This window comes from Asparagus officinalis, chromosome 1 (genome assembly GCF_001876935.1).
Source record: "Asparagus officinalis chromosome 1, Aspof.V1, whole genome shotgun sequence".
Taxonomy (NCBI): Eukaryota; Viridiplantae; Streptophyta; class Magnoliopsida; order Asparagales; family Asparagaceae; genus Asparagus; species Asparagus officinalis.
The window spans coordinates 100,707,299-100,720,734 of record NC_033794.1 but is presented as its reverse complement, the minus strand read 5'-3'; the positions used below and the strand labels follow the sequence as shown (position 1 = coordinate 100,720,734).

Here is a 13,436-nt window from a genome sequence, read left to right as displayed (position 1 = left end):
GACCTGGAAGGACCTGAAGGTGCGAGGGGAAAGAGCCGAACAATTCATCAAAAGGAAGAAGGCGGAAAGAGGCCAAATACCAGACAACGCTCCGCAACCGAACTTCACCCCGAGGGGTAAAGGAAAAGCGCATGCGAACGCCGTGAACGCAAATCAAACGTTCGAGGTGCAAGCGCAACCGCAGCAGCAGCAGCAGCAAAAGGCACCTCAACAACCAAGGTGGCAACAGCAGACCCCGAGGCCGAAAGCTTCGGAGCCAAAGTTCCCGAAAGTTTATTCATTCAGAGAGGACGAAGTTCCTGGGATCTTCAAATACCTCGTGGAGAATAATAAAATCAAATTGCCTCCAGTTCAAGATCAGGAGGACGCCAAGAGGATTAATGATCCGAAGTACTGTGCATTCCACAGAGCGGTGCACCACCCCACCAAGGTATGCTATGCTCTTAAGGACAAGATCCAGGCTCTCATCGACGTCGGGGTCATCACGATGAAGCAGCCAAAGGAAAAGAAAGTGGGTGCGAATGCAGTCACGATTGGCTTCGGCTTCTTTCCCGTGAGCCAGTTCCAGCTTGAGCCGGTAATAAAAGCAGCAGTGAAGACGGTGAACGATGATCCTCACAAACAACGCCAGAAAGGACTTGTGCCACACACAGCCCCTAATGGCGAAATTCTTTGGGTTCATCCGGATTTGATCGGAGACGAACAGTGGACTGGGACCTCTTCCAAGAAGAAATCAAAAGGGAAAGGTAAATCTTGTTATGGGGTGTCCGCTATTCCAGGAAGGGACGATGACAGAATTCCTGCCTTCCCACTTTCCGAAGATGAACAGGAAGCCCTTGCAACTCGGAGCGGTAACGAGTATCATTACAAGTACCCGGATGCTTCCGAGCAACTAGGTACCAACACTCCTCCGTCCAAAACATTGGCAGAATTGGGGATAGCAGCAATCCCCTCAACGCCTATAGCCGCGGAAAGAGTCCAACAGAAGGAGAAAGGAAAAGAGCCTTTACGCCAGGAGACCCAAAACCCGAGGCAGTCTCGATTCAATCATCCGATTGGAAGAGACAAACCGGGGAATGCGAGCTCTCCACCTCATTTCGACATCATGGCGCAATTAGCCAATATCCCGGCTAGGATAACCCTTTACGAGTTATTGCGCCTATCCAAGGATACAAGGAAAGCACTGCAAGAAGCCTTGAGTGACTCTGAAGCTTTTCTAACTCGGATCAAGCCAGCCCCTGAAGGGCCAGAGCCATCAGCTCAGCATTGCAACCTAGCGGCGCATCATTTCCCATGCATCTCCTTCACTAAAGAGGATATGCAAACAAAGAACTCGAAGCATGATCGGCCCTTGTACTTCACCGGGCACATTGGCTCCAGCATGGTCAACCGGATCCAAGTTGATCCGGGTTCCGCTGTTAGCATAATGCCATTCCGATTGATGCATCATCTCGGAATCCCGACGAGTAAATTAGCCTCCACTGGCACTACGATTTATGGATTCAACACCAGCGGGTCTAGACCCTTGGGGAAGATCCGAATCAAGTGCCAGATCGGAGATTTAAAATCGGAAGTTACTTGTTATGTAATTGATGCAGAAACGTCCTATAATTTGCTGTTGGGTCGACCTTGGATCCACGGTAATCTTATAGTTCCGTCAACTCTGCATCAATGCCTCAAGTACATAGACTTGAATAACGAGGTCAAGACGGTGGTCGCGGATAAGCAACCGTTTAAGGGATTGGAAAACTATTTCACCGATTCCCTTCTATACGGCGCTGAATCCGATACTGAATCACCGGCCCAAGGAACGGACAGCGGAGATGAAGCTGATACCGAAACTGGGCTTGATTACGATGGTGGTTTTGTACTTAATGACATTGTACCCATTGTAATCAATCTTGATGATGAAGAATCATCGGAGAATAGTTGTAATTGGCAACTTGCCGAAGAACTATCAATAAACGATGATTTAGAGTATTCGATGTGTCTTGATGACGTCACTAAAGAGCTTTGTGATAATCCTGACCTGCATATGCCTCTTCAGTCATTTTGTCTGACGAAAAAGCAGGTACAAGATCCATGCGGAGCGACGCTTGTCATCCCCGCGGGAAAATGGAGTGGAAAAGAAGTCGTCTACGGCAAAGGAAAAGAAGCTCCGACACCCGATCACTTCTTAGAAGAAGAAGAAGATGAAGATAAACCTGCTCCTCATCTATTCAGATATGACGCAAAAGCGCGCGATATGATGGAAAAGTATGGGTATGACTTCACACTCGGAGAAGGTCTTTTCTTTGGTCGAGGCCCACGAGTTCCACCTCGAATGGCCTATGTACCGAAGGGAAAACCCGACGATTATTATCGCTATAAAAGAGGTCTCGGCTACGTCTCCTCGTCCGACGACGAATGTTGCTGGCAAATCATTGATCAGATCGCTAACAAGGCTAGAAACGGGTACTCTTCCGACTCTTCGGCTGGGGGTTCCGACACTAGCCTTGGCGAGACGTTCAAAAGGTTGATGTCAAATATGGTCACGGTCGATCCTACCGCAATAGAGGAAGACGACCAGATGCCAACATGGGAAGATCCTTGGGTTCACCACCTAAACATGCAGTATGGTGATAGGTTCGAGCAAAGAGAGCCTCCTACCGAAGATCAAGTACTCCAGGTGAATATGGGAACTGAGGAAAATCCTAAACCGATATTCATTAGCGATAGTCTTCTACCCGATGAGAAAGAAGAGTTAATCTCTCTTATCAAGGAGTACATTGACGTGTTCGCCTGGAATTATGAAGACATGCCAGGACTCGACCCGAACGTAGCAGTACATCGTCTCAATATCAAGATGGATGCCAAACCAGTCAAACAACAACAAAGACGGTTTCGTCCGCAAATGATGGAGGCGATCGAATCCGAGGTCAAGAAGCTTATTGACTCGGGCTTCGTTCGAGAGGAGCAACATCCAGAATGGCTAGCCAATATTGTCCCAGTCCTTAAGAAGAACGGGAAAGTCAGGATTTGTATCGACTTTCGGGATCTCAACACTGCTTGCCCAAAAGATGATTTTCCCCTCCCCATCACGGATGTCATCATCGACAATACGTGTGGGTTCGAGAGGATGTCTTTCATGGATGGTTTCTCTGGTTATAACCAGATAAAGATGCATCCGGATGATGAAAAGCACACCGCATTCAGAACGCCCCTCGGTGTCTTCTGTTACACAGTTATGCCCTTCGGCTTAAAGAACGCAGGTGCTACATATCAACGAGCTATGTCAAAGATCTTTCAGGATCATCTCCGAAAGACTGTTGAATGCTACGTAGATGATCTGGTCGTGAAAAGTCGTGATAAAAAGGATCACATCAAAGACTTAAAGACCATGTTCGACTTAATGCGAGCCCATCAGTTGAAGATGAATCCTACCAAGTCTTTCCTCGGAATGTCGAGTGGAAAATTCCTGGGATTCGTCGTCACCACCAAAGGTATCCACATCGATCCTGATAAGGTAAAGGCGATCAATGAATTACAACCTCCGAGAAACCTCAGGGAGCTCAGAGGATTGCAGGGGCGATTGGCTTATATCCGTCGGTTCATTTCGAACCTCTCAGGAAAATGCCAGCCATTCTCCAAGCTCGCAAAGAAGGGCGTATCATTTGTATGGGATGAAGCTTGTCAGAAAGCATTCGAGAGCATTAAAGAATATCTCTCAAAACCTCCCGTACTCGTTGCACCGAAATCGGGCAAACCGTTCTTGATTTATGTCAAGGCGACGAGCCATTCATTAAGTGCATTGCTTGCACAAGATGACGATAACGGTCACGAGCAGGCAGTGTATTACTTGAGCCGAACCATGGTGGGCGCCGAGTCTCGATATCCTATGATTGAGAGGGAATGCCTCGCCTTGGTGTTCGCCATTCAGAAGATGCGACATTATCTGGTCGGGCAGACCATTTACGTCATCTCTAAAGTTAATCCGGTTCGAGTATTCATGACTCAACCCGCTTCCATGAGCTGGCGGTTAGCAAAATGGGCCTTACTCTTGTCCCAATACGACTTGCATTTCAAGCAACAGAAGTCGGTCAAAGGACAGGCCATATGCGATCTCCTCGCAGCTAATCCAACTACGGATCCTGCCGAGATATACGACGACCTACCTGATGAAACCCACGAGGTCAACGCAACTTCACACCAACAAGTGTGGCGTTTATACTTCGATGGCGCCTCTCGAGCAGCTCTTGTCACAGATACTCCTGGACGTTCTAAGGTCTCCTCCGGGGTTGGAGTGGTCTTAGTTTCCCCAGGAAAACACGTGATGCCCCGAGCCTATTCATTAACCAAGCCATGTTCAAATAATGTGGCAGAGTATAATGCACTGATTATTGGACTCAACTTCGCTAAGGAGCTGGGGGTTGAGTATCTCGAAGCCTTCGGCGATTCTCAACTAATAGTCAAGCAAGTCCAAGGAGAATATGAAGTCCGAAGTCAGGATTTAATTCCATACCATAAGATGGCAGTGGAGATAGCGGAATCATTTGAAGGATTCTTCATCGAACATATTCCACGGCTACAGAATACCTATGCAGATGCGTTGGCCGCATTGGCCGTGTCACTAGCGCAGCCTCCCGAAACAGAGCAGTTTGTTACGGTAAGAACTCACCAACTCCTAGTGCCGCTTTACAGTGAAGATGCCGAGGAAGAAGAAGTTCAAGAGGTACACGCTACTCAAATCGAGTTCGAACCACGAGATTGGCGTTTCCCCATCATCGACTACGTCTTGCATGGAATCTTGCCAGAAGATGTGAAGGAAAGAGAGTCAATCCGGCGAAGAGCACCCAGATTCTACTACAATACAGAGAATCGAACGCTATACCGCAGGGGGTACGATGGGCTGATATTGCGTTGCCTATCAACCAAAGAAGCCCAAGAAGTGCTTAGAGAGGCACATGAAGGGGAGTGTGGCGCGCACGAGCCTGGCCCCAAGCTTTATGATCGCATCAGAAGAATGGGATATTTCTGGCCTCACATGATGAGCGAAGCAATCACATATGCCCGGAAGTGTCATGCGTGTCAAGTACATGCGAATTATATGCACCAACCTCCGGAGCATCTGCATCCCTCGGTAACATCTTGGCCGTTCGAGACTTGGGGAATGGACATTGTTGGTCCTATAAATCCCCCTTCGATCAAAGGCGACCGGTTCATCCTGGCGATTACCGATTACTTCTCCAAATGGGCTGAAGCAATTCCACTCAGAGAAGTTAAGACGAGCAACGTCATTGGATTCATCAAGCACCACATCATTTACAGGCATGGTGTTCCAAGACGAATCATACATGACAATGGTCCTCAGTTTGTCAGCAACGCCTTCATAAGGTTCTGCGAAAAATTCAAAATTCAGGACATCTCATCAACGGCTTATAATCCCACAGCAAATGGATTAGCTGAAGCCTTCAACAAGACTATCATAAAACTTTTGTCAAAGCTTGTGAAAAGTAACAAGCGAGATTGGGATGACAAGCTCGGTGCAGCACTATGGGCCTATCGTACCACGGTACGTACACCAACCGGTGCAACCCCGTATTCATTAGTATATGGATGTGAAGCCGTTCTCCCTTTGGAAGTTCAAATTCCATCTCTTCGGATCGCCCTTACAACCCAAATGACGACCGAAGAACAGCATCAAAAGCGCCTCGAAGAACTCGAGATGCTCGATGAAAAGCGCCTGGAGGCTCAACAGCATATCGAGTTCTACCAAGCCAGAATTTCTCGAGCCTTCGACAAAAAGGTTCGACAAAGGAGTTTTAAGGAAGGGGATTTGGTCTTAACTGAAAGACATCCTATGAACCTGAGCTCCAAGAAGAAGGGCAAGTTCGAGCCCAAATGGGAAGGACCGTTCGTAGTAGAAACAGTCTACTCAAACGGCGCCTATCGCCTAGTCACCAAAGATGGTGATCGGCTGATGATGCCAATAAATGGCAAATTCCTGAAGAGGTACTATCCTTAGCACCTTTCAGAAGGAGCTGATGTATCGGGAAGTTCCCGGAAGAATACCACATTGGGGTATTCTTAGGGATAACCTGGTCGGTATAAGAGAGATGAACAAGAAGTCCACATTCGAACCCCGAATGTTCTAGTTTGTCAGACTCTAACCCTCATCAGATGAGATCCAATCATTCGAGGGATTAATTTTCCCTCACAAAACTTTCATTGGTGTTCGATTACTCATAGTCTTCGCCACACATTCCTCACTCGGTCAAACCTTACGACAGTTAGGACCAAAGCCAAAGTCCCCTCTCGATTCCTTCAACGAACGAGAGGTCCACAAATCGGGCGGTCAAACTTTCACGTAGTTGTGATCGTTCCAAATTTCCCACTTGGTCAAACCTTACGACAGTTAGGACCAAAGCCAAAGTCCCCTCTCGATTCCTTCAATGAACGAGAGGTCCACTTTCAAACTCCCGAATGACCAAACCTTACGACAGTTAGGGTCATCTCGAACCCTCGCTTAGTCACAACTTACCCTGGTCGAGACTAAGACCGAGTCATCTTTTGTTCAAATGACCAAACCTTACGACAGTTAGGGTCGTTTGAACTTTCCGATTCTCGGAGTGGAGATCCCACTTCTAGTTTCATCCTGCGGATTCTGGAGGTGGAGATCCCACCTCGAGTTTCCCTCTTTTGCTGGAGATAGAATATAAAATTCTTCCTCTCCAGTTCTGAAGATAGAATATAAAATTCTTCCTCTTCAGAGTCAAATGACCAAACCTTACGACAGTTAGGGTCGTTTGAGCCTTTCGGATTCTGGGGGTGTGCCACCTCGAGTTTCCTTTCCAGCTGAAGATAGAATATAAAATTCTTCCTCTTCAGAGTCAAATGACCAAACCTTACGACAGTTAGGGTCGTTTGAGCCTTTCGGATTCTGGGGGTGTGCCACCTCGAGTTTCCTTTCCACCGGGAGATAGAATATAAAATTCTTCCTCTCCTCGGACCTTTCCGATGCTCGGAGTGGCGACCCCACTCCCAGTTCATCATTCCGGGTGCTCGGAGTGGAGATCCCATTCCCAGTTCATCCTTCCAGATACTGGGGGTGGGGAATCCCACCTCAAGTTTCCTTTCCAGCGGGAGATAGAATATAAAATTCTTCCTCTCCTCGGACCTTTCCGATGCTCGGAGTGGCGACCCCACTCCCAGTTCATCATTCCGGGTGCTCGGAGTGGAGATCCCATTCCCAGTTCATCCTTCCAGATACTGGGGGTGGGGAATCCCACCTCAAGTTTCCTTTCCAGCGGGAGATAGAATATAAAATTCTTCCTCTCCTATTTTGACACAACTTTCAACTTCCAATCCGCGCACTTGGTGCGTGGGGAATTTTATCCCGAATCCTAAGTAGGGATAAGTCAACACCTAACACGTGTTGCCGGGTAGCCTATTCCCGTAACAAGGGCAAAGTCTACGTATTCGAAGTCGTAGCAGCAAGTCTAAGGGAGTTCATTCCTTTAGCACAACGTTACATACGGAACGGATTTCGATAATCCGCATGCTAGCCCGATTCAAACGGTGATCGGTAAAGGCACATCAAACCCGTTGAAGGCTGGGGGTTTGCCAAAAACCCCAAAGTCAACGCCTAACACGCGTTGCCGGGTAGTCTATTCCCGTGAGAAAGACGAAGCCTATGTATTCAAGATCATAGCACAAAGCCTCAGAGAGTTTACTCTCTCAGCACAACGTTACATGCGGAACGGATTTCGACAATCCGCATGCTAGCCCGATTCAAACGGTAATCGGTAAAGGCACCTCAAACCCGTTGATGGCTGGGGGTTTGCCAAAAATCCCATAAATCTGTCATTCGGAAGAGATACAGAGAAAACACAAAAGAAGCAAATGCGGATTTTCTATTAATAAATCAAGTCAAAAGCATACAACAAAAGCTCGTTAGTCCGAAGGCAACCGACGGCTAAGAATATGAGACTCTAAACCAGAGAGCCTGTCCATATAGTCCTGCTCGAACTCCGCCTGCAGGCTAGCTCGGACAGAATCTTCGGAACTGTTGAGAACCTCTGCGGCTTCGTGTCGTAGCTTCATCAACCCCTCCTGCACTGATCCCAGCCTGTCGAGTGTCCATTCACGAGAACGCTCCAACCCAACCAGTTCCTCAGAAATGGTAGCGGCAGATTCTTCGGCGCGTTCCAAGGCCTCCTTCAGTCTAGCTATCTCTGCACGAGTGGAATCTAAGGAGCTCACTAACTCAGCTCTGCTGGTGTCTTTCCTCGCCAGAGAGGCCATCAGCTGCTCGACAGTGCGCTCACGTGATCGAAGCTCGCTGCCAACGGAAGATCGCAGTTCATGCCACTGCGTCAACCTATCCTCCACCTGAGAAGATGCAAAAGAGGGAGCTCCACCAGCCTTCAACTCCCTCAGCTCTCGAATCTCTGACTCCAGGGCAGCGAAATCAGCTGTAAAGGAATCGGCCAAATCCGGATATCCCTCTTCCCTCATCATCATCATGTGACGGGAGAAGGAACGCCTGAACTGATCAAAAGAAGACCCTCTGTGCAGAAGCTTATCAATCACGCCGTTATAAAAGGCAGTAAAGAAGCCGAGGTCAGTGCGGAAGACATCCCCATCTGGATTGGTATCGGCCAAGAGAGCATGGACCTGCTCATATAGAGACGGTCGAGAACCTGCAAGCAGCAGTATGGGAGGTCAAGAAACTATTAAATACAATCGAAAAGACCCTAAGGGAAATTCGAGGTATACCTATACCGGCGGAAATCCCCTCGGGTTGGGGTTCGACAGGCTCCGAAGTAACGACAGGAATGCTCATGGAAGGTATATCAACCCTCGTGGGCAAGTCAGTCGTATTAGGCGAAGGCGGGAAAACACCCGAAGCTATAGCAGAATCAGGTACAGCGCCTGGTCATATAGTTGCACTTCTTTATTAGTCAAAATGGAGACTGAGACAAGCAAAGAAGAGAGGAAATTGGATATATACCTGTGGATGAATCACTCTCAAAGAGTGGTCTCACAGTCCCGGTGGGAGCTTGTTCAGCTAACATATCGGCTAACAGTCCAGAGTCAGGTCTCGGGAAGACCGGTGCAGGAACATATCCCTGCTCTTCGAAATCTGCAATAGGGGAGGCCCCATCCCCGTCTGGCCCTTCTGTCGCAACACCTGCAGCACCGGATGTAGGTATATCTGAAAATGAACCGGTGGGATCAACACCATCTGCCTGCCCAAGATCGATGTTCAGATCAATGCCCAGGGAGCCATCACGAAGGGCGTCGCACACCTGCTGCATGAAGCAGTCCATGTTGTCAGCCCCAGAGAATACCGGACCTGGTGGAAGCTCGCCCTCCTCGAAGAACCCTGAATTATGAAACAGGATCAGGGATCCCGGAAGGTAAATCATCTTAAAGCAATAAAAGTGGGTACAACAAAATGTTACCTTCCTCCCCGTCGGCAAAGCCTCCTGAATCTACCCCATGGGAGCGCTGATCAACATGAGGTTTATGGGCAATCTTTTTCCTTTTCGAAGGATCACCCCTCATAGAACCAACGGGGCGGTCATGCGAAGTTTGGCCACCAAACTTGGATTTCGCACGACGGGAAGCGAGCGACCCATGGTCGTCGGCTACCCCACCTGAAACAACAAGAATCATCTCATGAACCAGATCTTTCGCCAATACCAATTGAAGTCGAGAAAGAGGATCAAAGAGCATGACAAACCTGTATCAAGTTCTGCTTGGTCGGTATCTATATCTGCATACTCCCCTTCGGGAATTCCGGTGGACTTCTTCCTCTGTCTCTGAGCAGGCTCAGCCCTGCGAGCAGCCATCATAGCAGATTGAACCAAGTGATCGGATTCTAGTTCCGAAAGACTCCTCACACTTATGGATTCATCGGCAGAGAGGAACCATTTACAGCTGAGGAAGGTAATCATCGGCTTGCGTTTATAGGAGGGAAGAGCAAACTGAGCCCCGGTGCAGCCAACCATGGTCCATAACCACGCCCGTACGCCGTCAACGAGTCCTCCCTCAACACGCAAACTACGACTCGGATTCCCAACGTATAGTTGGTCATAGCCAAACTGACGTGCGAAACGGCAGGGAAGGTAAGGCTCTATGTGGCAGCGGTCCTTCACCCGGAGAACAAGATACCCGACTCGGATGTTCACCAACCAGCGGAAACAACCGACGTCGAGAGCAGTCCGGTTAGTTCGGGGTTTCTCCATATCAGTCAACTCCTCGCCATAACGTCCCGAAAAGCGAGGGAAGCATTTGAAGAACTCCCAGTTCCTGCGAACTCGAAGTTCTTTTTGTACATCTTCAAATTTCTTCCCAACCCATCTACTCTCCTCCAACAGCTGTAGGAAAGGAACGGGAACATCAACGGCGCTGGGCGCCGACATCAAGTCCGGACGGTGAAGAACGAACCACGCCATCAAATAAGCGTAGGGCAGCTCAACCTTCGGGCAGGTAAGCTCAGTCGAGGGTTTAGAACCCACTTGGGTAAGAACACGAACTACACCCCTAAGCCCGCAATGGATGCTGGCAACCATCGCTGGAAGCAGAGAAAGCTCCCTCCCATAAGCTAGCTGGACCGCAGGGAAGAGCACCTCGAGGGGTAGAGCGTCTGAAGACTGATATGGAACAACACACTTCTTCAGCCAAAGAGCAAGGTAGCCAGCTAACAGAGACCGAGGATCGATAGACTTCTGGGCATGATAGAGGAACGATCGAAACTTAGTCCCGGCCGGAAAAGCCCCCTCGGCACTAGCAATGGTATAAGAATGAGTTTCATTCTTCTCCATCAGCTCATTAATAGCGGCAGGGGTCAAAACGCCTAACTCATGTATGGACTCCTCGGAATCATCCTCCAAGTTAGGAAACAGGTAAACAGCAAACTGCTTCAAGCTGATCTTCCTCTTCGTCTTCGCTGGAGGAGAACTCTGGAGCAAACAGGTGTGATAATGACAGGTGAGGTCCCAGAGAGTGTCATACACATCGGGAGTATCCTTCTTCAAACACTCCAACTGTTGGTTAGAAGGGAAGTATTCCTGATACGGGCAATCTCCCATCGAAAGCCCGGAAACCTGGTGCATCTCATGAAGAGCCAACCCTAGCTCTCCGCCACTGGTCAAGAAGGTATTACTATCAGGCATATATGTCTCGAGCAATGCCAAGAAGTGACGGCAGCTAACGGGAAGTCCATACATAGTAGCCCGTATGGGCGTATATAATCCACTACCCTTCAAGTCTCTCTCCCAGCGTCCCAGAACATAACTGGTCAAACGGGTCCACCATCCCTTAGCCAGTGAGGAAGCCCAACCATAACATCGGTAATCCAGTCGAGGTAATTGTCTTCCCAGATGAGCTAAACGATTCCTCACGGTGAGAGCGGCCGCCGATACCTCGCCTGGAGGTGCAGTGTCAAGACCCATGATCCCGGGTCGAAGGCCACAAATGGATTGATACCCCAGAGAACCGGGACTCTTGTGATGAGAAATGTATCCGCACTGAACGTGTGTAACAGCATTGGTAAGAGGCCAGGACATCTGTCGCCCCACAGCCTGTTTCTCCAAGTCAGTAAAAGAGCACTGGCGAGGAATAGAGGGGATATATAAAAGAGCTCCCTCGTCAAGGGTAAGCCAGTGCTCCTCAGCAAGAGTCAGCGCGGCAGGATCTTCGGTGCGATCCCCGAATAGAAAACCCGGCTTCTTTAAAGCTTCAGTAGAAGTGGCGTCTGCGGTGAGAGGAGCATCGGTGATAAGTTGGCGTAAACAGTGACGCCCTCCATCCTTTATCAAGCGACAGAACTCGTCTGAGCGATCTCTGTCGAACTGCGGAAGGGGATCGATGATCTGCCTGGCAGAAGCCGAAGAAAACACTTCCCTACTACAACCGGTAGGGGCATGATGAGGGAGACTACCCCCGGGAAACTCAACTGCAACAAAGCAAAGATGGAGTCAGAAAATCCATGTCATAAACGCAAGACGAGATTATTCGATTTCGAGTGCCCTACACCGGGAGAACGGTATGCGTCATCACGTAGACACCGTGATAACATATACCGACCTATAAGGTGTAAGGCAACACGAGATCGCCCCAATATAACCGAGGACTTGAATTGGCTAAGCAAAGCAAGTCCGAAACCTTAACCCCCGCGGGAGGGGTATCGGTTCTTCCGTCATGACCCGCGAGAGGTCAATCCGGGATAAAAGAAAAAAATATATATAAGATTCTTACCCCCAAAGCAAGAGGTCACTGGAGATGATGTCGTAGGAGCCTCCTCCACGCCATGCTGCGAGCAAGGGTGACTCCCGGAAAGACGAGACCGACGGGGAGACATCGTGAATCTGCAATGAAGAGCAGTACATCAGGTACGATATATATACACGAAATATCGGAAGAAGGGAAATTAAGCACTTGGACTCGAAATCCTAATAACAAATAGGATTTTGTAGTTAAAGTCTAATTAAGCCTACGAATTTCGTGCACGCGAAACGATAATCGTCATTTCGCGGAAAATTTTGGTGAAATACCCAAAATACCCCTCGTGCTCAAGGCCAAATTCAGGTCAAGGACACGTATGACTCGGGTTATGGTCATCATACTTGATCATCGAACATCCCGGTACCCTATAATTTTGATCAAATTTTGCAAATAAGCCCTTTTGCAGAATTTGGTCAATTTTACATAAAAGTCCCTCCATGAACTTTTGGTTTTGCATCCATATGCTTTTACCAAAAATTCGATCAAGGGTCGGGGGTTTAAACTTCTTGGATTTCAGCCCCAAATTCGTGGCTCTTTTGACAATAAGCCCCTCCAAATATTTAGGGACTGTTTTGCAAATAAACCCCTCAAACAGTTCTTTAACCCTCTTACACAAAGCACCCCCATTTCTTGAAGAAACAAACACGAACCCAAGCCTCCCAAATTTCAGTTCATGTTTGCATAAGAGCCCCCAAAATTTCAGACCCACGAATTTTGCAAATAAACCCCTATAGTTTGACTCCTGCTCGAACCAGGAGCTACCTGATGAGTGATGTAGTCGCAGTGAACGCTCTCATGCTCCTCCGTCAAGCGCCACGACATCTCCCGTGTCACAGCCTGACGCCTGAGCTCAGTCAACGAACGATGCCGAGGAATCTTCGGCAAATATATGAAACCACTGCCAGTTTTATGAAGCCACTGCTCGGCATCAATAAACACTACATCCGGATCTCTGGCAGAGTCGCCAAATAAAAAATCGGTCTTCTTGAGAGGCTGAATCGAATTGGCATCCTTCACGAGGGGCGCATCTGTAATCAACTGGCGAAGAGCTCGATGTCCACCTTCCTTCACCACTTGGGCAACCTCTGTCGACGTGCCCGAAGCAAACCGAGGAGTGACTGGGATAGGAGAATAATCGTCGGAAGTCGAATAATACTCGCCAC

At 48.6% G+C, this 13,436-nt stretch overlaps 1 protein-coding gene across 1 annotated transcript; it reads right to left on the bottom strand.

Annotated features, from left to right (window-relative positions):
• On the bottom strand, window positions 7,869-12,349 carry LOC109838229. The gene is made up of 6 exons (XM_020406688.1): window positions 12,247-12,349; window positions 9,728-11,944; window positions 9,447-9,641; window positions 8,993-9,367; window positions 8,758-8,913; window positions 7,869-8,681 (listed from the first exon to the last, which is right to left on the bottom strand). The coding sequence occupies exons 1-6, from the start codon at window positions 12,347-12,349 to the stop codon at window positions 7,933-7,935; spliced, it is 3,795 nt and encodes a 1,264-aa protein (XP_020262277.1). The 3' UTR covers window positions 7,869-7,932.